Source organism: Hoplias malabaricus, chromosome 4 (genome assembly GCF_029633855.1).
Source record: "Hoplias malabaricus isolate fHopMal1 chromosome 4, fHopMal1.hap1, whole genome shotgun sequence".
NCBI lineage: Eukaryota > Metazoa > Chordata > Actinopteri > Characiformes > Erythrinidae > Hoplias > Hoplias malabaricus.
Window position 1 is genome coordinate 11130749 of NC_089803.1, and position 25993 is coordinate 11156741.

Here is a 25993-nt window from a genome sequence, read left to right on the forward strand (position 1 = left end):
AAGCTATTAAATTAGAATGAAAATAAAAAATATAAAAAGTGCAATAAAAGAAAAGCAAAAGCAAAAGAAACAGACTAAATTAGAGATGAATAAAGTAAAGATGTAGATCTAAGTGCAGCGTGACTCAAAGACACAGGAGAACAGGAAGGTCTTTGGTGTAGATTTGAAGACAGTAATATTTGGAGCTAATCTGAGGTCTTCCGGGAGTCTGTTCCAGGTTCAGGGGTCATAGAGACTGAGAGCTGCCTCCCCCTGTGTGGTTCTGACCCAGGACACCACTAGCGGACCGGTCCCCAGTGATCTGAGGGGAGACATATAGTTCATACACTTCTAACAGATCTGAAATATATTTTAGTCTGAGGCACTTTATTTATTTATAAATAATCAGTAGCACTTTAAAAATCATCCTGTGTTTAACTGGGAGACAGTGCACTGACCTGAGGATAAAGTAACGTACATCCTCTAGATCCTCAGTATCAAACACAGCACTAAGATCGAGACGCACTACAATGAATATTTACCAGTGTCTCAGTTCAGACGGTTGTAGGATGTTTGAGGGCAGGTTCTGTGCTGGGATGTGGATGGAAGTCTCACTGGAGGTCACTATGATAAAGTTAATTTAAACAACTTTCTGAACCGACTAAAAACTACTTTCTCAATAACGTTGACTATGAACAGAAGATTAGAGACTGGACTGTAGAGGTTCAGGATAGTGTCTAAGTTGTTCTTTTATAAGGGAGTCTTATTTACTGCAGTCTTCAGTGTTTGAGAGAAGACCCCTGACAGTAGAGACCCATTCACTAGTTGTAGTTTTAGCTGCTGGAGAGTTTCCCCTAGACTTTTCTCCCAAGGGAATAAAAAAATAAATAAAAAGAAGAAGAAACCACAATGTTTCCCTGCATGCAACTCAGCATGAGCCATTAAAAGATCACTGACTCTTTTAGGCCAGTTTGGATGAAAATCTAAACTTTCTTAAAAAAATAAATATGATCAGATATCGCTGAGAGGAACTGGGTTAGGGTTCGAAATAATTCAAATTTAAAATCTGTGGATTTTTTTTTAAATTTTTGACTCCATATGGTACAAGTGGATCAGACACAGCAGTGCTGCTGCTGTTAAATGAACAAACTACATCTGTGGTGTCTGTGGTGAAAATTTGACAACACAGTCCTCTTCCTAATACAGCCTTTTATTCAGAGCAACTTCCAAAAGATGAACAGTGATTGTTTGCAAAACTTTGCTCCTCACATGACCATCACTCACTTACTGTGGCTTATTTCACTATAAAAGTTAAGGTGCGAGACACCCTCCTGTGTAAATGACTGATGCTGCGCTGCTGCTGGGTTTAACAGACAGAGCTCTACAGATAACTTTACTGTCTTTGGAGACCATACAGGTTTATTAGCTGAGTTTATTAGCTGTTCACTATCCATTCTTCAGAGCATCATCCCAGGAGTTTTAAGCTGTTCCCTATCAGTCGATTCACTCAGTACAACACAAGCTGTATGGGATATTATGCCTCTTCCATATCTGGCTGAAGACACCTCTAATCACGCCTGTAAGGCAGATGACGCATAGTGACGAGGGTAGGTGGGCCCGCCCCTCACCTATAACCTCTGGACACTAGCGTCTCTCTTCAGTTCTTATGCTCTTCACCTCGCTAAGAACACCTTACACTTCTCTGCTAATCTAGCTAGCTAGTTAGCTCTTTTCCTCAGCAAAGACACTACAAATAGCTTACTGTTCCAATAGGAAAGAACGGCAACAACCTCACGTTGGTGAGTCGTATTTCCGCGGAGCGCTGTTTTGGAACGTCTTTTGCATTCTTCTCTTGAGCTTGCTTTGCCTAGTCTCGGTGCTAGCCCGTTTAGTTTTGCTAACGGCTATCAAAATGAGCTCGCAAGCAGCTACCCGCCATGGCAGGAAAGTCCCCCGCCCTTGTCCTCAAGGGTGTGGGTTCGCTATTCATGAAAAGGACCTACATGATGCGTGCCCAGTTTGCCTGGGAATCGTTCATGCTAGGAGGGCCTTACTGCAGCCTGAGGCGTGCGAGTTCTGTCACCGGCTCAGACGTTCTACCCTGGAGCGCAGGGTGTCGTTTGTTGAAAAAATTCTCGGACAAGCAGTGTTGGACCGTGAGGATCCCCTGTTTTCCGAACAAGGTGATCCTTCTCACTCGGACGCTGAAGAGGCTGAATCAGTGGGTGAGCCGTGTATTAATTGGGCTGAGCACATGGAGAGTCTGGGGGACGTGTGTGAAATGGGTTCGCAGTCACCTGCTCTCCTAATGAAGCCCCGGATCCCCGAGCCTGCAGCTGAATTAGAGGACGACGACCCTTTTGATCTCGGGTTAGATGAGCACGGTCTCTCCGAGGACGAGCAGGAGGACCTACCGGCTCCTCTCGTTGCAGCGGCTTCAGGGGGGAAACAGGACGAGGCGGACACGTCCTTTATTTCCCTTTATCGCCGTGCTGCTCAGAAACTGGACGTCCAGTGGCCCGCTCCTCACACAACCAAAGCGGCTACGAGATTCTCTGGGTTTTTCCTTCCCCCGGTCCCGACAGCGGTGAAACACCGTCTCCCGCTGTTTCCGGACTTCATCGCCGAGCTAAAGTCCTCATGGGCTAAACCACTGTCGACCCGTACGGCGGTTCCGGGTTTCGCTCCATTTCTCGACATAGAGGGGGCGGAGGAGACAGGTCTGCTGAACCCCCCTCCCATGGAGCCGTCACTGGCAGCTTATCTCGCCCCATCACACAACCTAGGGGTAGCAGGACCAGCCGTGCTTCCCTCTAAGCCCTGCCGTTTTTCCTCCTCGCAGCTGGATAAAGTTTACCGCGCTCAGGCAGGCACAGCTAGGGCTATGAATTCGGTCACTCTTCTCCAAACATATCAAGCGATGTGTCTGGCCGAGCTCGGAGAGCAACTGCCGGCGGAGAGCCCGTTAACCGCCTTGCTTAACGAGGTCAGAATTGCCTCGGATTACATCCTGCGCATGTCCCGCTGTGCTGCACTGTCGCTGGGCAGAGGAATGGCGTCAACGGTGGTGGCTCAGCGCCACTTGTGGCTGACCATGTCCGATATGTCGGAAAGAGACCGAGTGTCTTATTTGGACGAACCAGTTTCATCTGCAGGTTTGTTTGGTCACTCTCTCGAAGCCATTCAGGCTAAATTTGAGGCCAGAAAAAAGCAGACAGAGGCACTGTGCTCTATTCTGCCAAGGAGGGAGGCTAAGCAGAAGCCAGCGTGGGTCACTCGTAAGCCTGCCACTCCATTTCTCGCTGTGAAGAGGTCTGCACCAGCAGTTCTTCTGGGGAACCCCCCTCTTAAGCAGCAACCACAAAAACAGGCCCCGCGTCACTCCGCCTGGAGCAGGGGTCCTCCACCTGGACCTCTGAAGGATTCAGCGGTGAGGAGGAAGAAGCCTAACTCATCCTAACCTTCAGTTCAGTGTGGGAGAGGTCTCCGAGGCTCGGAGACACCGCAGCCTCTCCCTTCAGGCCCCTCAAGAGGCGCCACCCTTCTCCCGTACCGGGGCCCAGTCCAAAAAGGACACGTTCTACCCCAGTTTTGTTCACAAAGCACCTGTTCTGCCCAGACACGTGTGCACAAACATCCCCTCAATCCTTTCCCAGTTCTCAGGGGTGGTTGGGTTTCCCACAGTGTTTACAAGCCCCCAGTTTGGGTGCAATAAAAGAGCATTATGTTCCTCGATGTGCCTTAATAAAGTCTCATTTTGTACATCAGGAAATAAAAGTGTCTGTTTCAAGCAAAACAATAAACGATCTGGCGTTAGTGAGCCTGAGGAAGCATTCTGTATGCTCCTCAGCTCAGCCACAGGAGGGCCTCATTTCCCCACAAACAGGCTGTTATCACGGCCGACTCGCAGCTCATGCAGCAGAGTGGCGCACATGCCCAATCTCTCCTTGGGTAGAAAGGACAGTGTGTGTAGGGTACCGTTTACAATTTCGAATTCCCCCTCCCCGCTTTTCCAGCGTGGTGTTCACCCGAGTATCGGGCAGTGCTGCAGCGGTGCTCAAGGAGGAGATAAGAAATCTCCTCAGCAAAGAGGCAATAAGAGTGGTGCCTCAGACCGAATCACGAAAGGGCTGGTACAGCCGTTACTTTGTTGTGCCGAAAAAGGACGGAGGGGCTCGTCCAAATTTGGATCTGAGAGTGCTAAACAAGCATTTGAGAGTTTTCACTTTCAAAATGCTAACTCTGCGCCAGTTCCTTCGCTCGATTGGCCCGGGGGACTGGTTCACGTCCATAGATCTCACAGACGCATATTTTCATATAGCAATCCATCCAGATCACAGAAAGTATCTGAGGTTTGCATTCGAGGGAGTGGCGTACGAGTGGCTCGTTCTCCCGTTCGGGCTTTCTCTAGCTCCTCGCACTTTTACGAAGTGTATGGAAGCAGCTCTCGCCCCGCTGCGGGGGCGAGGAGTGCGCGTGCTCGCGTATTTGGACGACCGCGAAAGTGAAAGCTCGGACAGATACAAACGCTGTGCTTTCTCATTTGAAGCGGCTGGGTTTATCGGTCAATTTAAAGAAGAGCTCTCTAATCTCCAGTCAGAAACTTTCTTTTCTGGGGTTAGAAATATGTTCGCTCTCCGGCCGAGCATGTCTGTCAAGCGCAGAATATGTGCGCTTCGCGACGGCCTCGCTCAGTTTCAGCTGGGACGCAAACTGCGTGTTCGCCAGTTTCTCCAGCTGTTGGGCCAGATGGCTTCTGCAATAGCGGTAGTTCCGCTAGGTTTACCTCTAATGCGGGCATTTCAGCGCTGGCTCTTATTCCATCGCTTGATTGCCTCGCGTCAATTAGGGAAAAGGATAGTTGTGACAAGAGCATGCATGACAGCGTTGTCCCCTTGGAGGGAGTCCCGCCTGTTGTGTCAGGGCTCGCCGATAGGCAGAGTTCTGTTTCGCAAAGTGGTGTCGACGGACGCGTCCCTAACGGGTTGGGGGGCAGTGTGCGACCAGGTTGCGGTGAAGGGGGCGTGGTCTCTGGCTCAACGCTCACACCACATCAATTGCTTGGAGCTACTGGCGGTTCATCTAGCTTTAAAGCACTTTCTCCCCGTTCTGTGTGGGCAGCATGTCCTGGTCAGGACAGACAACACCACTGTGGTGTCTTATATAAACAGGCAAGGGGGGACGCGTTCCCTTCCTCTGTTGAAGCTGTCCCAGACCCTTCTGTTGTGGAGCAGTCTCCACCTTCTGTCACTCAGGGCGACGCATATACCAGGTCACCTGAACCTGGGGGCAGACCTCCTCTCCAGAGGGGGCCCTTCAGCACGGGAATGGAGAATCAGTCCTCTGGTGGCAATGCAGATATGGGATCGGTTTGGCAGGGCCAACGTAGATCTCTTCGCATCCAGAGAAAACGCGCATTGTCCTCTGTTTTTCTCTCTAACGGACCACAGCGCGCCCCTGGGAGTGGATGCGCTGGCACACCCGTGGCCCAACACTCTTCTCTATGCGTTTCCTCCAGTAGCTCTTATATTGCCAACACTGGAGAGAGTGCGCCAGGGAAACCTTTCCCTAATTCTGGTAGCCCCCTGCTGGCCATCGAAACCATGGTACGCAGAGATAACCAGTCTCCTTGCAGGGGACCCTTGGCCTCTACCTCTTCACAAGAACCTCCTGTCTCAGGCAGGTGGAGAAATAGTTCACCCTCGACCGGAGTTGTGGTGTCTCCACACTTACCCGCTGAAAGGTCAATGTTAATGGCTCGTGGCTTACCCTCCAATGTAGTTGCCACTATTCAGAGTGCAAGAGCAGCCTCTACAAGAGGTCTGTATGCATTTAAATGGCATGCATTTGAGCTTTGGTGTCAGGAGAGGGAATTGGTCCCTTTCCAATGTTCCATTGTTGACATTTTAACTTTCCTTCAGGAGTTATTTGAACGAGGGCTCTCTTTTTCAACTATAAAAGTCTATCTGGCAGCTATATCAGCCTGTCATGAGGGCTTTGGTGGGTTGTCACCAGGAGCACACCCCCTAACCACACGTTTCATGAAGGGGGTGAGGCGCCTAAAGCCTGTATCTAGACCTACTGTTCCTCCCTGGGACCTGTGTATGGTACTTGGTGCACTATGTGCACCTCCCTTTGAGCCACTGGAGTCTGTGGATATCAAGTTCGTTTCATATAAGACTGCTCTACTCCTAGCTTTAGCATCTGCAAAACGGGTGGGTGACCTCCACGCACTGTCAGTGCACCCTTCTTGTACCCAGTTTGCACCAGGGGACACTAAGGTGACTCTGTGTCCTAATGCAACATATGTGCCAAAGGTGTTGCCTATGTCTTACAGCTCACTGGCTTTTGAGTTAAATTCTTTCTCTCCTCCTCCATTTACATCTGAGGTGCAGCAAAGACTACACATGCTCTGCCCCGTGCGGGCACTGCGCACATACATTAATCGTACTCAGGATTTCCGTAGGTGTGACCAGCTTTTCGTCTGTTTTGCTAACCCAGTTCGTGGCAGGGCTTTGTCTAAACAACGTCTCTCTCACTGGGTTTTAGAAGCTATTTCTATAGCTTACAGCAGCAAAGGTATAGATTTACCAGAGGGGGTGAGGGCTCATTCCACAAGAGGAATAGCTACATCCTGGGCTCTTTTTAAGGGTGTCCCAGTTGGAGACATCTGTGCCGCTGCTAGCTGGCATCACCTCATACATTTGTTCATTTTTATCGCCTGGATGTGCTGGCCCCTTCTGTAGCTCATGCTGTCGTTTCTATAGGGTCTAACATGCACTAGGCTGCTTTCTTGGTTCGGTGTCTGTTTCTCGGGGCGTGAATTTAGATCCCATACAGCTTGTGTTGTACCGAGTGAATCGACTGATAGGGAACGTTAGGTTATGCATATAACCACTGTTCCCTGAAGAAGAGGAACGAGGTACAACACGGGCTGCCCCGCTTCACTATTAGCTCGGTGAAGATCAGCATCTTGAACTGAAGAGAGACGCTAGTGTCCAGAGGTTATAGGTGAGGGGCGGGCCCACCTACCCTCGTCACTATGCGTCATCTGCCTTACAGGCGTGATTAGAGGTGTCTTCAGCCAGATATGGAAGAGGCATAATATCCCATACAGCTTGTGTTGTACCTCGTTCCTCTTCTTCAGGGAACAGTGGTTATATGCATAACCTAACGTTTTCCTTGACGCACTGCAACAGGTGAAAGGTTGTGTCTCCAAACTGAGACAATCACAGTCTGATCCTCGTTCTTTACCTGTGCCCTGACGTCACTGTGTGTGGGTGTGTTCCTGATACATGACGAACGCAGGTGAAGCAGCTCTAGCCTCTAGTAAAGTAGGTACAAATCCACACGTATTTATCTCTCTGTGAAAGACTAGAGAGAGTCTTCAGTATCTTTGTAGACCACACAGGTCTCCTGCACCTTTAGCAGAATCAGACGAGACAAACTGTAGTGAAGCTGCAGTACTCTCAGTGTCTTAGACCCTACAGTTATCTTTATTAAAGTCATTTATCTCCTAAATAACTGTGGTGCTTCTATAAAACCATATATAATTATAATTACTGTAAATACAAACACAGTAAAGGGACTTTCTTTTCTAAACGTAGATGTGTTGAGAGTTTGAGGGAGTCTCCAGGTGTTCAACAGCTCACTTGATTTAACATAATGAAGTATTTATTAAACGAGGGATATGATGATAACCTCAAATAAAATTGCACTGACACAAGGAGAGGTGTTAAAGCAATACATTCCCCACAGAATCTCTCTGTTTACTGTAATAAAGTACTTGATTTTATTCTAATATCAGGGAGTTTTGAAGAAATAAACTCTTACTGCTCAGAGAAATATCTTCTTAAATCTCATTTCCTCAGGTGCTGAAAACATTTAGACGCCACAATCTAACGTCTCACTGTAAGTTCCAGTGACGGAGTAAAAATGACACAGAATGAAAATAAACAGGTGCCAGTTTGAACTCAAATAAAATACTGAATTCTGCACAGAACATTGATTTTCTTTTTCTTTTCTGTAGATGTTAAAGGTTTCTGCTGTGATTCCTCAGTCTGAGATCTTACTGATGATGATGATGAACGCTCTCACCATTTACAACACATTATGTTTTCACTAACATTCACACGTTCTACTAAATACATCTAGTGTTTACACAGCGTTCATGAATCTGGAGGAAAGAAGGAATGTCCATTTACTCGTAAATTACCCACAGTTTTCTCAGGGTTTTTACAAAGGTTTAATGAATGAGGCCCAGTGAGTGCAGACACAAGGTCGGTGTTTCCTAATCCAGTGATGGTTCAGTGTATTTATCTTTTTCATGACACACAGCACAGAGTGAGAAACAATCACAGACACTCACCTGGTTCATTAACGTTCTCCTCATCTCTCACACGTCTTCTACAGACTGGACCACCACGAATGAAATAAACACAATATATAAGTGACACATCACACAAATACATTGCACACAGAGTAACACTGCTGTCTGCACTTCGCAGAAATAGACTATAATTCACACACACTGTTGTGGAAAATAATTTTATTACTTTGTGTTAGTGGACAAATATCTTTAAATGATGATTAGAAATTATAAACCACATACTCATTGTGAGAAACCTTGTATTTTATATGTACTCATATGAATGACTAACCAGTATTTACACATGCATTTAAACAGTTTAGAATCTGCACTTCACAGAAATAGACTATAATTCACACACACACACACGCGCGCAGAAACACTTTTGGGGTGAAGCCTGAGAAGACGGTAAAACTTTCTGCTCTAGTTTTTTTTTGTTGTTGTTGTTTTCTTGTTTTTACTTTAAAAGTCAATCTACAAAACATTTTATGTTTCAGTAGATTTTCAGTGTTTACTGTGTGTCTTTGAGCAGAGTCTGTGGATGTGGTCTGTACTCACCAGTCCTCCCTCTTCTCCTAAAGAGAATAAAGACGACTAAACCCAGTAAAACCAGTCCAATCACAATCACTCCTGCAGACACTCCTCCAATCTTTTCTGGTGTCCAACTGTCTGTAAACAGAGCAGTGGTGAGAATCAGTCCCATCCCAGCACTAAATGTTTCCTGCACTATGAGTCTGTCTACAGGAGCTGAAGACTCTTACTGAGTCACTGACTGACTGACCCCTGATCAGTGTTTAAATGAGCTGGAGTGAGAACATCATGGATCTTACAATAACGTCCTAATAAAGGCTCCAATAACTCAGTGTAGAGAAAATGGATCTGAGCTCAGACTCTAGAACTTCACTTGTGTTCTGTACCAGAGTTTAAAAGGAACACAGCTGGTAACCGCTGGACTGTCCGGAGCTGATCTGTAGCTGGTGATTCCTTTCTATTGGGGATTTGTCTGATTCTTCCATGAGCCCCAAAGCTGTACTTTCACTTTAAAGATGTGTTAACGACCGAATCAGAGGAAGATAAACTCCTCAGCTGAACACCGGGAGGGAATCAGTGTACGTTCATGTTGTTTTGTGTAGTTCCTCTCTCTGAGCTCCAGAGAGGGATATTTACACAGACTAAATGTTAAAACTTACAGGTTTATAGCTTCCACCTGCTGTTTCTGAGCCTCTACTTTTGACAGTGACGTGCTGCCACAGGGTAGAGCTGAATAAATCATCAGCTTGTCAGGACAGAGCCATGAACATCATCCCCAAAGTACGTCCCACGCTCTGTGTTTCCTCAGAGACACTGGAGGAGTCCGAGTGAACGGAGGATGAATGTTTTGATGGAGGAGAGAGAGTGGATCTCCCTCTTAACTCCCTCTCTGTCAGTTTCTACTGAAAATGTAACTGTCTCCCCTTTTGATCTGGTACAAATCTGGACGTCCTCCTTCACTCCACTCTTTCATTTTGTTCTCACGTAAACTCTCTACTAAAAACACCTTTCACCTCCATAACACTCCACAACAAATCATCAACATTATGTCCCTCAGTCTGCTGCAGAAACCCTTATTCATGCTCTCATTTGTAGCCTCCTGGACTCCTGCAGATCATTTCTCATTGGTACCTGCTCCTCTCACTTACACCAGCTCCAGACGGTACAGAACTCTGCTGCTCACCTCCTCAACCAGTACACACTCCATCATCATCATCATCATCCTCATCATCATCTTACAGCTGTCCTTCAAAACCTCCACTGTCTCCCTCTACAACAGGCATAACATCACAAACCCTTCTCCTCATTTACAAAGCTCTACAGAACCTTGCCCCTTGACATTTGTCTGACCTCTTTATCCCCTACAAACCACTCACACTCTCAGACCTTCCTCTGGTGTGTTACTCACTGTCTAAGAGTCCGAGAGTCACAGGGAACCAAACAGAACATTTATCACCACAGCCCTTCAAATTAAACTAGAAATTTAGTAACAAATAAAATGAAATAAATCACCTGATGAGTCACTCCTTTGATTGTCATTAGTTTCTGTGGTTTCTGTGAAAACAAAAGCAGAAAGAGGAATAATGAGTGTTAGTTGGAGCCTCACAAATAACACTAATAACTCTCTACTGATAAACACACTGTTTAAGAACATATTCATTCACTGTCTCCTTTTTCATGCTCAGATGGATTTTAATAAATATGTTTTTTACAATTTCTAACATCAAACTCCATGAAATCAGGACTGAATAACTCTATAAGACCTCAGGCCTGATCTCCTCACCATCAACTGAGAGTTCCACACTCTGGATCAAGTCTCTTTTTGGAACACTGTTCCTTTGTTTCACCTCCATGTAGCATTTATAGTCTCCTTCATCCTCAGCTGTAACGTTCAACACCAGAGAACAGTCCCCCTTCAGCAGCTGATCTTTAGGAACGTCCACACGGCTTTTATACCCCTTGCCCGCATACACCTCCTCTCCACTTCTCTCTAACACTGTCCCAGAAGAGGTGCGCCACTCCACATGAGGACTCTGACTGGGTGACAGTGCTTTGGTCACATTTCTACAGTCACAAGGAAGGACTGCTGTTGAACCCACTCTGGCAGTGACGTTGATTTGTGAGGAGAGAGCCCCTGGGTAATACATAAAATACAAAACATTTAAACCTCAAATATATAAAACATACCATCACTGACCAATGAAAAATGTGTATCTCCAAAATAATAACTTTACAGGAGAAGGAAAACCCTTAACTATCAGTAGAAATCAATGTAAAAATATTTAATTCAGAGTAATTTTGGAGTATTTTTACTGGTTCATTCATCATGAAATGTTCACACAGTGTGAGGGACAGCTGCTGTGTTCAAACGATGTAGTAAACTACACATCCACAAACACGGAGATACATATTTTTCATTGGACAGAGACGATATGAAGGTTTACATACAAAAATGAGACAATGTACATAAGTTAATTTGCTGAAAAAAGCGACATCTCTCAAGCAACTTCCATGTGGCTGGCAACACCTGAAATAACATAAGAACTGCTATCTAAGATACTCCTTACCGACACCAATGCAAATACCTGCCATAAGCCAGCCACCCCCCACCAATGACCCCACTACCTTCAGAAAACTACAGCAATCACACAGTAACACCTTAGTAATGACCTTCCAGATCTTATCAGCCACCTAACGACCACCAGACAAATCCTGAACATTCAGATGGAACAAATGGGCACCACACTGCAACAAAATAACAACCACCTGGAACAGCATAGCAACCATCTGGCAACACCCCATGAACAAACCATTACCAGGGGCAACTAGTTGACTCACCTGGGCAGAAGATGAAGAACAGGACGAAAACCAAAAAGGAACAGCTCATGTTTAGATCTTGAAGATGTTTCACTGAAAAATAAAAACAAAATCGATTGAGATACTAAGTCAGTTTATGAAAACATGTTAACATTTCAATATTAATAATAACATTCATATTTTTAATATGTGCAAACATTTTTCAAAAACAATATTTTTTTCAGTTTAAACATTTTAAATATTGTCTTTGTTCTATTCATTGATTCATTCATTCTTTGTCTATAAGTGCTTATACAGTTCAGTTTGCGGTGGGTCCAGATCCTACCAAGATTGTGTTTTGACTGGGCATGGAAAGCGGAGCATCCGGAGGAAACCACCACACTCTTCACAGACAGTCACCTGAGGCAGGGCTCAAACCCACAAACTCAGGACCATAGAGCTCTGCAACAGCGACGCTACTGCCACTGCAGTGGCATACCACACCCAGACTAGTCTCAGGGGATTTTCATCAAAAGTTAATTCCACTATAGGTTAGGGGTTGAAATTAATCATATTGATGCACTGAGATGTAGATGTGGACAATTCAGACTTGATACAGTGGGAGACCATAATCGATTAGAACGTGATGACATCATTCATCACATACATGTGATTGCAAAAATGGTGGAGAGAGGTCATGAGGTTGAGATTAAAAACACAAAGGATTTTCAGCCATATTCCATCATGGACAACACCATGTTTCAACACTTAAGAACACTGGAGCCGCAATTCAAGATCCCATTGCATAGCATATTTACACAAAACTCAATAATTGCTCTCTACTGCGAAAACAAAGCTATGATAATGGCGTCAGTGAGCAAAGCTAGTCGGATAGCATCACGTTATTTAACAATATTTGTTCAATACGTTAAGAAGTGAACACCATAAAAAAATTCACTAGTTCAATGTCACCTGGTGTCTACTGCATTGCAGATTGTTCCAGATGTTGCCATACTCAGGAAAAGCTCTGATTTGTTGACAAATTCGTTGCACTTCATCATAAACACTGTTATCTGCTGTGTTCATACTCAAGCTTTGTTAAAAAAAACGGGATGCATCAGGATATAGAATCAAAGACATCACGAGACCAGTGAATGTTCACACCTCTAATACAGATGCACATTGTTTACGTTGCCATGGTGGCAGCACTGTAAATAGTTCTGCTTTTGGACACTTAATGTAACTCTGATTTAAACAAACCAGTTTTTAAATCTTTTATTTATGAATTAATGTTTCTGTTAGTTAACACTAGCTGTAATGTTTGTGTTGCTCATTGTGCTTCACTGAAAACACCATTTAAATAATTGGCTGTGACTGTGGTAAAGAGTCTTACAGAATTGAAATATTTATTATATTTAATATAATTATATAATAATATAATTATTTGCTGCAGATTAATTGCTATGAAGTTCAAATTTGTCTGGTTCCTTTCTCCACTTAACATGGCCAAGAAACACCTACTAATGACACACAAAGGGCTAATCACAAATATGCTATGTTCCATGACATGTAGAAGAAGGCAGAGAGCCAATCAGAATGCAGCTGGCAGAATCCTGACAGTGAGGTCATATTAGTGCACTTAAAGGAGCTGTAGGATATTTACTGAACTTAGTCATGAAATGTCCAGGGTGTGATAATAGATTAATGAAAAACACTGCTGCCTCTCACAGCATTGCTGAAGCAGTAAATTGTTTTTGAGAAGTTCCCAGTCCGGAGCGGAACTCCTATGATCACGTCCCTCCGAGTTCCTGTCTGTGTCCCACCCTCTATCCAATCATTTCATCATCCCTCTTGTGGCCAGGTCCACAAACAGTGTCTCACAGCCATGAAACCATGGCCAAGTGAACAGAGTTAATGTTATATTTAAATGGATTCAAAAAGCCTCACTGCTCTTGTAGCTGAGATTAAATTGGCTGACATCTTCATAAAACAAAACACTGAATAACCTGGACAAGTTTTGGGAAGTTCAGGGGGGAGCATGTAGCTGAGATTAAATTGGTTTATTTTTTTAATTTTTTTTTATTTATAATTATTTTGTTTGTTGTGTTAAATTAATTATGGCTATTGTGAACTTCACCAAAACTTTATTTCTTTTTTTTTGTGTGTCACTATATGCTTGAAGTGTAATAAGTTCAATTTTCCTAACCGTTTTGGGTTCCCCCTGAACCTGTTCTAGCTGGGGTCTTAATTAATGTAACACTCAAAGTAAGCACATGCAGCGGTTTTCCCCCGGATTCGTTAGAAGCATAGTGGATGCTGTATGGTGTAGGGTGAGAGAGGGTGCTGATTTGCTGCATGAGCTTACTGTGCCCCATGCTGTTTTATTCAGAATAAATCTCCAGATCTCCACTCCCTGGTGTGTGTGTGCCTGCTTCTGTGACCAGCGCCGTTTCAAGTCTGCTACATAAAACTGGTGCCGTGACCCGGATCCATTTGGTCAGCCACTGCCGATCGCCGGGGCCAACAGTGTGAAAGCCAAGATCGAGCAGGAGGCCAGTGGAGACACCCTACTGCATTTTAGTGAAAGTTAACACTACCAGTCTTCCTTCACACACAGTTCGAGTTATATACATAGATTTTGTTTTCTCTCTTTCTTCTCATTCCTTTTTACTCCGACACTTGTTTCATAAGAGTTCACACGTGTAACAATATGGCGAGTAGGGAACCTAAGTTGTATGATGTCAGTACTCCAGTCATTGGCAGGGGCAGAGGACTAATCACTACAGCCGAGGGTGCTAAAAGTAAGGCCAGGGTACTAATCTATGGTGAGCCCTCAGAGTCAGAATTCACTTCTGTTAAAGAGCCTGTCATGCCTACGTCTTCAACTCCTTCCACAAGTAAAGATAACACTACGCAGCAGATGTTAGAACTAATCGGAGAGTTAGGGAGCCAAATTGGAGACTCCATAGTGAACCGGTTGTTAGCCAGCCAGACTCCAGTAATCCAGACGCATTCAGTGATGCCAGAAACACCTAGGGTTGAACCATCTAGTACCACTCTGGATCTCTCCAGATTAAATGTGGTTGTCAAGTCAGATTTTAAAGAGCCACCCATGTTCCGTGGCGATGGGACTGATAAATATAACATACAAGAATGGATAGAAATGATGGAAATATACTTACATAAGCGAAACTGTACAGTTGCACAGCAAGTAGATGAGATTCTAAGTCATTTGTTAGGCCGGGCCAAGAGTATTGTTAAAGTGGGACTGAAGAGCAGTTATCCTTCTGACGTAGACATTTATGCTGAGACAATTTATGATGTTTTGAGACGTTATTTTAGCGACCGTCCTGGGTCATGTTTACCATTGGCGGATTTTTATGCTACTCTGCCCAGCCCTAAGGAGAGTCCTGTAGACTATTGGGTCAGATTAAACATCGCAGCTGAATCAGCTGACAGCCATTTGCATAGACAGGGAAGCAAAATGGAGAATATGAACTCAGAAATCGCTATGATGTTTATTAGAAATTGCCCCAACCCAGAACTCTGCAGCGTGTTTAAGTGCAAGCCTATCAGCAAATGGACAGTTATGGACGTTCAGGAGGCTATCGATGAACATCAGAGAGAGAGCCACTCCAGGAAAATGTCTCATAAGTCTAGTACAAACCCTATATTGAATGTAGCAACAACTTGTATAACCAACCCTCACAAAACAAATCAAGAAGACTTTGTAGGGATAAATACAGCAACATGCATCCCAAGTGGTCCAGCTAAATCAGATGAAAGAGTGTCAGACCCTAGCACTTTAGAGCGAGTGTTTAACATGTTGGAGAGAGTCCTAGAACGCACAAGCCAGACTTCTAGCACAGTAGTTAGGCCTCAAGCAGTGCCTTGGATGCGGCCTTCCCTCTGTCGTGTTTGTGGAGAAAAATCACACTCTACTCGAGCACACTGTATGAGGGAAAGGCGATGTTTGACTTGTTTAGAGACTGGACACCTGAAAAGAGAATGCACTAGAAATTCTACTCCTGTCGCACAGCAAAACTCTAGTCAGCATCAGGGAAACTGATAAACTCACATTTGGGAGGGGATAATGTGAGTGAGAATACTCAAACCCTCAATTACGAAGACATGTTAGCCACATATGAAGAGAGCTGTGCGTCTGTCACTGGCAGTAAAATGATTTTGTTTCAAAATGTAACTAACTTAGAAAAAGCTGACAGCTTATTCTATACTGATGTGCTCGTGAATGACGAAGTATCCCTGCGAGCCCTACTTGATAGTGGTTCCATGACGTGCACCATGAGTGAGTGGGCAGAACAAGAACTTAAAAATGCTGTGTTGCAGCCTGATCTTAGGGAATTAAAGACAGACATAACCCTCATTGGTTGCGGTGGCGTCAAAGTCCAACCCAAGTGTATATATCAGCTGAAGATGGAAGTTTATGGCTACACTGTTAGTGTACCCACGCTGGTTGTCCCAGGGCAGCAGGATCATCTCATACTTGGCACAAATGTTATCAAATATCTCATTGGCCGACTTAAGCAGAGTCCTGCATATTGGCGTGTTATGAGCAGACCTGATAATACAAATGAGTTTCAAATAGAGCAGTTTTTGAACATGTTGTCTGGCCTAAACAGGTGGAAAGGTGGAAAAAGTCCTGATTTGGTGGGAACTGTTAAATGAACTCAAGCTGTCACATTGCTGCCAAAGCATGAGCACCTTGTGTGGGGAAGATTACCTATGGGTTCACCTATCTCCGCTGGGAGCACCATAATCGTCGAACCACCAAGATCCCCAACTCATAAAAAGGACGTAATAGTAGGGAAAGTTATAGCATCTATGAGTGGCGACAGATGGGTCCCCATGCGTATTTTGAACCCTGGTAACAAGCCTGTGAGGTTGAAGAAAAATTCCAAGATGGCTGATGTTTTTCCCTGTGTAGCACTAGAAGACCTTGATTTAGAACTTGGAAGAATACCAGACAAGGAGTTAAGAGTGCAGACTCAGGCAACACATGTTGCATATAGTGATGGTTCTGATTATAGTCTCCAGGACACTTTAGGGAAGCTTGGCCTGAGTGATTTAGACATTGAATCATGTGAGGTGTCACCTTTCTGGAAGACCCAATTGTTGTACCTAATACAAAAGTATGAGGATGTGTTCTCGAAGCACAAGCTAGACTGTGGAAAGGCCAAGGATCTAATCCATCACATTCATTTGTCTGATGCACGTCCTTTCCGACTGCCATACCGTCGTGTCCCTCCAGGGCAGTATCAGAAGTTGAGGCAGGTGCTCTCAGACATGGAGGAACGAGACATCATATGGAAGTCCTGCAGTGAATGGGCTTCTCCTCTTGTACTTGTGTGGAAAAAGACTGGAGATTTGTGCATATGCATAGATTATCGCTGGTTAAATGCACGTACAGTTAAGGATGCCCATCCGTTACCCCATCAGTCTGACTGTCTTGCTGCATTAGGAGGAAATGGCGTGTTCAGTGCGATGGATTTGACATCGGGCTTTTATAACATTGAAATGGCTGAGGAAGACAAAAGATTGACTGCTTTTACAACACCTATGGGTCTTTTTGAATTCAACAGACTCCCACAAGGGTTATGTAACAGTCCAGCGAGTTTCATGCGCCTCATGATGAATATATTTGGAGACCAGAATTTCCTGACATTGCTCTGCTATTTAGACAATCTGCTTGTGTTTGCACCTAATGAGGAAGAGGCTTTGAGAAGGCTTGAGATGGTTTTCAATAGATTGCGTGATCATGGGTTGAAACTAGCTCCTAAGAAATGCTATTTTCTCAGACGAAGTGTACGATTCCTTGGTCACATAGTTGATGCAAATGGTGTAGTGACAGACCCTGATAAAGTTCAAATCATCACCAGCATGACAGCAACAGATCTTATGATGGATGATGGGGTTACCCCATCCCAGAAGAAGATTAAATCCTTCCTGGGCATGGTCATGTACTACCAACGGTTTATACAAGATTGTTCTCGCATTGCCAAACCATTATTTGAGTTAACTGCTGCCCCTAAAGGAAAAAAATTCAACGCAAAAGGTGCTGCTGCATTCAGGAAACTTAGCCCCAGTGACTGGAAAAAGAAACATCATGATGCTTTTGAGCAACTGAAGGCAGCTCTTCTGCAATCTGTGGTCCTTGCCCATCCTGATTTCAATTGCCCGTTCATTTTGTCCACTGATGCGTCATTGGATGGGCTTGGTGCTGTACTGGCTCAAGTTGCAGAGGATGAGAGTAAGGCACGCCCTGTTGCCTTTGCAAGCAAGGCTCTTACTCGGTCGCAGTGCAACTATCCTGCTCATCGTTTAGAGTTTTTGGCCCTGAAATGGGCGGTTTGTGATAAATTTAGTCACTGGCTGAAGGGGAATACCTTCACTGTCTGGACGGACAACAATCCGCTGTCCTACATCTTGACAAAGCCGAAGCTCGATGCGTGTGAGCAGCGTTGGGTAGCCAAGTTAGCACCTTACAACTTCAGCATACAATATATCCCAGGTAGCAAAAATGTAGTTGCAGATGCCTTGAGTAGGCGGCCTTTTGTTCCCAGCCCTGTTGTTCAGAGATTGATAACAGAGACTTACGAGGTGTTGCTAGAGGAAGCCAAGGAGGTTGGAAAGAACCTAGTTCAAGATGCTTTCAGACTTAGTGCTAACAGCCAAACTCTTAATCATTTCACTTCAGTAGATCGGTTGCAGTGCCATTCATTTGCCTGTGATGAAGTGTCTGCCATCCTGGAGGGACAAGAAGAATGGGACAAGGGAGCAGAAGAACGAGCCATTTCTTGGCTTGTACAGGATGTGAATCAGTTAGCAGCCCCTGGTCAAAGCACACTGCCTGTTTTTCCCCTCAGAGAGCTTCAAGAAAGGCAACAAAATGACAGTACTCTGTTTCGAGTTCTCTTCTATGTGGCACGGGGCAAGAGACCTTCCCGACGAGAGAGAACTGGGGAGACATTCAAAGTGATTAAGACTTTGAGGCAATGGGAGAAGCTTAAGTTATTGGATGGAATATTGTATAGGGAAAGCAAGGACCCAGTAACAAAGAAGAAGCGCCATCAGTATGTTGTGCCAGCTACACTTGTCAAGATCATACTCCAGGGTGTCCATGATGATGCTGGCCATCAGGGCCAAAGTAGGACTTTATATCTGACTAGACAGAGGTTCTTTTGGATTGGTATGGAGCAAGATGTTCGTGAATATGTAAGGTGTTGCAAACGTTGTGTGGTTAGCAAAACACCTGAGCCGGAAGGAAGAGCACCACTTGAGAGTATCAAAACCACAAGTCCTTTGGAGTTAGTGTGCATCGACTTTTGGGCAGCTGAGGATCATAATGGTCGAAGTGTGGATGTATTGGTGATCACTGACCATTTCACTAAAATGGCTCATGCTTTCCCATGTCATGATCAGTCAGCGAGACAGGTAGCACGGTTGTTGTGGGACAGATATTTTTGTGTTTACGGGTTTCCAGAGAGGATCCATTTGGATCAGGGTGCGAATTTCGAGAGCCAGTTGATTCAGGAGTTGTTGCAGGTTGCTGGAGTGAAAAAGTCAAGAACAACAGCATATCACCCTATGGGAAATGGTCACGTCGAACGATTCAATCGTGCATTAGGTAGTATGATCAGAGCATTACCACCTAGATCCAAACAAAAGTGGCCTCAAATGTTGCAAACATTGACATTCGCTTACAACTGTACAGCTCATGAGTCGACAGGTTACGCACCCTTCTACTTGATGTACGGAAGAGTTCCCAGATTGCCAGTAGATGTTATGTTTAATAACATTGAGAGAGATAATGACATCACAGATTACAGCAAATATGTAAAGAAAATGAGGGATGACCTCAGAGAAGCTCTCAATCAGGCTCAAGTTAATGCAGATGCCAGTCAGCAAAGGCAAGCAGACCTATATAATCGACGAGCTAAGGGCTGTGACATCAAGGAGGGGGATCGGGTTCTGTTGGCCAACAAGGGTGAACGTGGCCGCAGGAAGTTGGCTGACAAATGGGAATCCACACTTTACACTGTGATCTCTGCAGACCCCAGGTGTCATATATTCCGAATTCGAAACACTTCTACAGGGCAGGAGAAAGTAGTACATAGGAACCTACTTTTGCAAGCCAGTTTCTTACCTCTTGAAACAGAAGGATTGATAGAACCATCTTTTGATGATGTGTCAGAATGATGTGCCGAGCAAAGTGACGGTCCTCAGGAAGATGAATCAGTGATAAAGTCAGATTCTTACAGGATTGATCGGACTGCCAGCTGGGTAGTTGAAGCTGCCACTTCCTGCACTTGTCCAGACAGCCAGAGCTCAGTTACTCCAGAAAGTGAGCTATCCGAAGCAGACTCAGAATCAAAAGCTGTTGAACTTCAATTGAGCTGTAACTCAGATGTTGGAGACATGGATGAGAAGGGCTGTGGGGTTGGGAATACGCACATGAGGGACGAGTTTGCAAGGGATGTGGATTCTGTCAGTCTTAATGTTGATGAAGGGAGCATTAGTAGAATTTCCCCAAATGCCTTAAATTCAGGACCTAGCAGTGCAGTAACTCAGATTAGAACCAGAGTAGGTAGAGTTGTGAAACCAGTGAACAGGTTAATACAGAATATGGTCCAAAGAACTGGCCATCCCATCCGTTTTACTAAGTCTTTACTTTCATAATCAGAGTAACTTAAGTGGTAGCAGTTGTACATGCTTAGTTCACTATTCAGTAATTAGTTGTCAGTAATCACTCAGTATTAGGTGGTGTTTAAGGCACCCCTTTGAGCAAGCTGGCATTTGAGGGTCTGATCAGCCTTCTTTTGCCTCTTTCCCTGTGGGTTGGGTAACATAAGTTGCAGATTGAGATGGAGTATACCCGTTGGTGGCTGACATCTTCATAAAACAAAACACTGAATAACCTGGACAAGTTTTGGGAAGTTCAGGGGGGAGTATGTAGCTGAGATTAAATTGGTTTATTTTTTTAATTTTTTTTTATTTATAATTATTTTGTTTGTTGTGTTAAATTAATTATGGCTGTTGTGAACTTCACCAAAACTTTATTTGTTTTTTTTTGTGTGTCACTATATGCTTGAAGTGTAATAAGTTCAATTTTCCTAACCGTTTTGGGTTCCCCCTGAACCTGTTCTAGCTGGGGTCTTAATTAATGTAACACTCAAAGTAAGCACATGCAGCGGTTTTCCCCCGGATTCGTTAGAAGCATAGTGGATGCTGTATGGTGTAGGGTGAGAGAGGGTGCTGATTTGCTGCATGAGCTTACTGTGCCCCATGCTGTTTTATTCAGAATAAATCTCCAGATCTCCACTCCCTGGTGTGTGTGTGCCTGCTTCTGTGACCAGCGCCGTTTCAAGTCTGCTACACTCTTCTAAAAACCTCCATGACCAGAGACGGAGTAAAATGAGAGGAAATATTGGCCCAAAATTGGAGGCACCGTGGTTTGTGTGTTTTATACGAAGAAGGTGAATAACAAAATGATTGAAAAGTGTAAGTACCATTGTTTGTTTGTTTTAAAGAAATGGAGTTAGATTCATGTGTGTTTCTCCATGGTATGTGTAGGTTTTAAACAAATTAAGGACTAAAAATTGTGTTTGAAAAGCCTCACGTATTCACCTATTTAAGGTGGGACAGAGAAATCAAGCTTGGTAGTACACAGCGAATAAGCGCTTCTCTAGTTGGTAGATGTTTTAGTGACACGATGTGCACTTGGTCGTGTGTTTTAAATATAAACCTAGCACTCGCTTCGGCTCTTAAGATGGAACAGAGAATTCAAGGCGCTGACGAATAAGGCCATTAGGACTCATGTAAGGTGGAATTAAATGTTTGACTATGAAAATTGTGGCCAAAATCTGACTCCTAAACGACATTTATGGTGGAAGTTAAAATTGATAAGTAACACCAGCCTTGTCTCTTTGAAATATTTAAGGTGGATATGGACAGTAAAGGCTTGTAAATGCAGGGAAATGGCGGCTGTATGTTCACCTTTTTTGCGTAGATAGATGTTTTATTGAAATGATGAACACTTTTCTGTGTTAATATGTTGATTTTGGCACATTCTGCTTAGCTATTATTAAAGTTTTAAACCTGCCTTTTGCTTGTTCAAACTGGCAACCTGCTCGAGCTTCACGTCTAAATTGTAACATTAAACAAATTGTTATTTCTAGGTGGTTTTGGTATGAACATATGTTTTTTAACTTTACTATGTGATGATTATAGTCAATCTAATGTTTTTTTCACTAAAAGCATGAGCCAATTCCTGACATTTCTCTGGGTTTTGGGGGCGTTTGTAGGTTCCTGTAGAGTGTGGGTATTGTTGATGATCATGTTAATAATTTAGGTGAAGTACATTTGTCCAGTGCTGCAAAACTGCAGAGGATTTAATCAGTAAATAAATAATAATAAAAAATATATATATAAAATAAAACACAGACATGAGAAACAGGAAAACCTATAAGTGAACATACATGAATTTCACACACTTCAATTCATCCAGGTTGCACAAATTGTGTAGCCACAAATGCCATGTGTAAACAGGCCCATGGTGTCTCGCCACTATAAACAAAACTTGACTCTTACTAATCTAATAACAGGCTTGAAAACATTTTTTACTCTTAGTAGAAGTGTTTCAATCTGAAGGCAGCTGCCTAGTCAGTCATTGCCTTGAAAGGCAGCTCTCATTCGGCAGGGTTTTAACCAACAAGGAAACACATTAGTGCATTCCAGACAATCTTCAGAGTCAACACACATCATAACACAATAAACTACATATAAAATCCATAGGGAGGGACTTGGATGTGAGCCAGCCCCTCCCTCATTGTGTTTTCATTGGATTAGACTAAAACTGCTTCCTCTCAGTACAACACAACCCTTCTTACCCTAAATCTAACCTCCCATAAAGAAGGAATTGGAGGTGGGCGGAGATGGATGTGACCCATCCAATGTTTCTGCAGTGAGGGGTAACTTGTGAGTGGCGTATGACATAAGACGTAAGGACAGGACAGGACAGGGTGTGGATGTCCATCTGTTTTCGCCTTCCTAGGCTTCAGCAAAAGGCTTTTGTGAGCGAATTGTGAGCGCCGCCAAGGACGCTATACACAAATCTCGGTAGGTTTATGTTGTTTATTGTTATCATTGTTACATAAGTTACTGTAGACTACTAGTTTAAGTCGCTGTAGTTTATAACGTAGCCAGCTGTTAGTTATATGATGTTAATATCTTGTCGACTTATGATTGTGTACGCCATTAAGCGCTGTTACAGATTCAGATTATTTTGACCCTGGGACAAAAGAGACACAAACTACATATAAAATACTGGATTCACACACAAATAAAAATACTGACACAATAAACCCCTATAAAACATTAGTTTCACACAATCAAACCCTAATAAATACTGCCTGTCTTTACAATTAAATCATACAGATGTACTGAAGTGTCACACAACCCCTAAATGACTACTTTCACATACAATTAAATAATCCATTTTAAGATCAAGTTCACACTTTAGGTCCATTAGGCAAATACTCCACATCCTTCACAAATCAGATTTATTTGCAATTTTTTGTGTGAAATATTTGCCAATACCCAGAAGTTCTGATGTGATACTGCAATAAGTACAGTGACAACAAACAGGTAAACTGAACCATTTGCCACTTTGTTTCAAAACCATTTTAAAACTAACAAATAGCATTGAAAAAGGAAGAATAGGAGGGTGGTTTTAAAATGTAAATGCAACATATACGACCATAAAACACTTGGAAATATGAGATACCTCCAGTCGCTCTGAGCAGGATTTGTCTTCCACTTAAGAGCCTCTTCCTCGACCCGAGGCTTTATAAAAGGCCTCTGTACACTCTTCCGTCGCTGGGGTCAAAATAACCTGAATTAGTAACAGCCTTCATGGCGTAGTTCAGATTATTATTATTATTATTATTATTATCATTATTATTATTATCTCTCAAAGAGAACAGTGAGCAGTCACTAACAATCCCATCCATACATACAGTAAAAAGACAAACATTAGCAAACAAGTTCATATACACCAAAAAAAAAAAAAAAGTAGAAACAAACAGTATACAGCGAAGAACTAAGGACCTTGCTTTGCTTTCTTATTTAACAATAAAATTGCACTAGGAATAAAAGAATTCTTAAATCTATTGCAGCATATTTTTGGAAGAATGTAACATAAACCTGATGGAAGAAGTTGAAACTCCCCCTTCAATGGATGATCAATAGATACAATAATCAACAAAGCTTTGTTCAATATATATTTCTTGTACAACTGTGATAAGGGTGCTTGCTGACACCCTGTAATCCGACTAATGGTTTTAACAATACTGGTGAGAAGATTTTTGTTCTTAATACTCAAGTTTTCAAACCAAGTAATAAATGCAAAAGTCTAGACTGATTCAATAAAAACAAAACTTATAAAATAAGGTCATGAGCTTATTTTATAACCTACTCAGTTTAAAACCTACTCACTTTTCTCAAGAAAAACAACTTTTGTTGACATTTCTTAAGATTCCTGTTTGTATTTTGATCGAAGCACAACTTCATCAATCACGGTACCAAGATATTTATAACTACTAACCCTTTCAATGGTGGTACCATCAATAGTTATTTCCACTTTTCTAAAATCAATAACAATTTCCTTAGTTTTTTTTTCAAGATAAAGCTTCAAAAATTATTTTTTACACCACACCACAAACTCATCCACTACTGGTCCATAACTATTCTCACAGTCATGAAGTAGACTGACTATGACAGAGTCATAGTTAAGGATGTATCTATCTTCATGCTGACTTTGACAATCGTTTGTATACAGGATAAACAAAAGTGGAGATAAAACACAGCCTTGTGGGGAACCAAGAGAAGATATTAAACTATCTGAAAATTAGTCATTTAATTTGACCTTCTGAGTCCTATTAGTTAAAAAGTCCAAGATCCAACCAATTAAACTACAGTCCAGTGCAAAATTGCCTGCCAGCCTCTCGGACAGTACACTGGGCTGAATAGTATTAAAAGCTGATGAAAAATTTATGAATAGCAGTCTAGCATGTTTTTTTAGATAGCAGATAACGGAGTGAGCGGATGGTCCTTTCCAAAGTGCCCGTTTAAAGTTGACAAATTTAGTCCATTTTCTGGATATTTTGGGATCTTTGGGCCACTTGTGCACAGATGTCCCACTGTACATTGAATGATTGCAGCCAAAAACAACACACCTTTACCAATTAAGTGCAGCTTCTAGAGTTGTTGTCCACCATCTACGTCACAGGCAAGACGCCTATTAGAGTTTCCTGGGGGGGGGGGCAACGGTCTTTTAAAACTTATTCCTTGAATTAGTAAAAAATCAGTACTAGATCACAAAAGATTACTTTAAGGTGATTATGACAGGGGAACAGATCTGGACAGATGTTTTTTATCCTGTCTAAAAGTATTCCCCCTACATAAATCTGTGTTTTTATATTCACTTTCATTAATCCCCGTGCTTTATTAATTAATAATGGCTAAACGTCTCACTCACATCAGTACTAGATCACAAAAGACTACTTTAACGTGATTATGACAGGGGAACAGATCTGGACAGACTATTTCACCTGACTAAAATCCAGCCTCCTTTTTGTTTGTGTGTTTTATTTTATTTTAATGCTAATAATCTCTGAGTAAATGCCTACTACATAGTCGTGCATAAATGTTTCATTCACTCAATTAACATTTTAAAAATATTAAAATCGTATTTCACTGTCTCCATAAAATGTCTTTATTGTACTTAATAAAACACACAAATCATTCCGTTAGCTTTTTAAATTAGGTGATTTCTTGAATGCGCGTTCTCGCAGACTCAAGGGGAACTGAATCGGCCACAACACGGGTCGCGTCAGGAGCCGCGCCCCCAACAACGTCATAAGTCGAATAGCTACTAACTTTATATCACTAATCGTTGGCAAAGCTAGTTCATCTAAATTACTCACACAAAAGTAGCCTGTCAGCAGTCTGTCAGGTCTTAGCTAAGCACGTTTCACTTGAAAACAGTAGGTCAAAGTACCAAATAAAAACATACAATGGCGTAAAACTACTTAGCTACGTTTGTACACACACTCCTCTGAAGAGCCGGCTCCGTCCTCCATGTTTTCAAAGCTCCGCGCCGTAACAGACACGATGGGATTTCTGCTCACCACAGAGGTATTTGTTGTGTTTTTATACACCGCAGGTAAAGTAGATACTTCCAATAAAGTATGAATACAAATTGGTCGTTTTACTTGCACTTGTAAACTGCCCGCTCCCACG

General features: G+C 43.1%; 1 protein-coding gene across 1 annotated transcript; it reads right to left on the reverse strand.

The window, feature by feature from the left end:
- Positions 1-61: 61 nt before the first annotated feature.
- On the reverse strand, positions 62-25877 carry LOC136695526 (uncharacterized). The gene is made up of 7 exons (XM_066669646.1): positions 25803-25877; positions 11717-11788; positions 10662-11012; positions 10391-10432; positions 8906-9016; positions 8348-8392; positions 62-301 (listed from the first exon to the last, which is right to left on the reverse strand). The coding sequence occupies exons 1-7, from the start codon at positions 25831-25833 to the stop codon at positions 279-281; spliced, it is 675 nt and encodes a 224-aa protein (XP_066525743.1). The 5' UTR covers positions 25834-25877; the 3' UTR covers positions 62-278.
- Between the last annotated feature and the right edge of the window lie 116 nt (positions 25878-25993).

Bases quoted from the DNA above. Each gene is read 5' to 3' on its own strand.
- LOC136695526 (XM_066669646.1), bottom strand. From the start codon at position 25,833: ATGGAGGACGGAGCCGGCTCTTCAGAGGAGT. The intron at 11,013-11,716 runs GTGAGTCAACTA...TGTATTACCCAG, and splicing joins GTTCTTCATCTTCTGCCCAG to GGGCTCTCTCCTCACAAATC. The intron at 302-8,347 runs GTGAGTGTCTGT...GTCTCCCCTCAG, and splicing joins GGAGAACGTTAATGAACCAG to ATCACTGGGGACCGGTCCGC.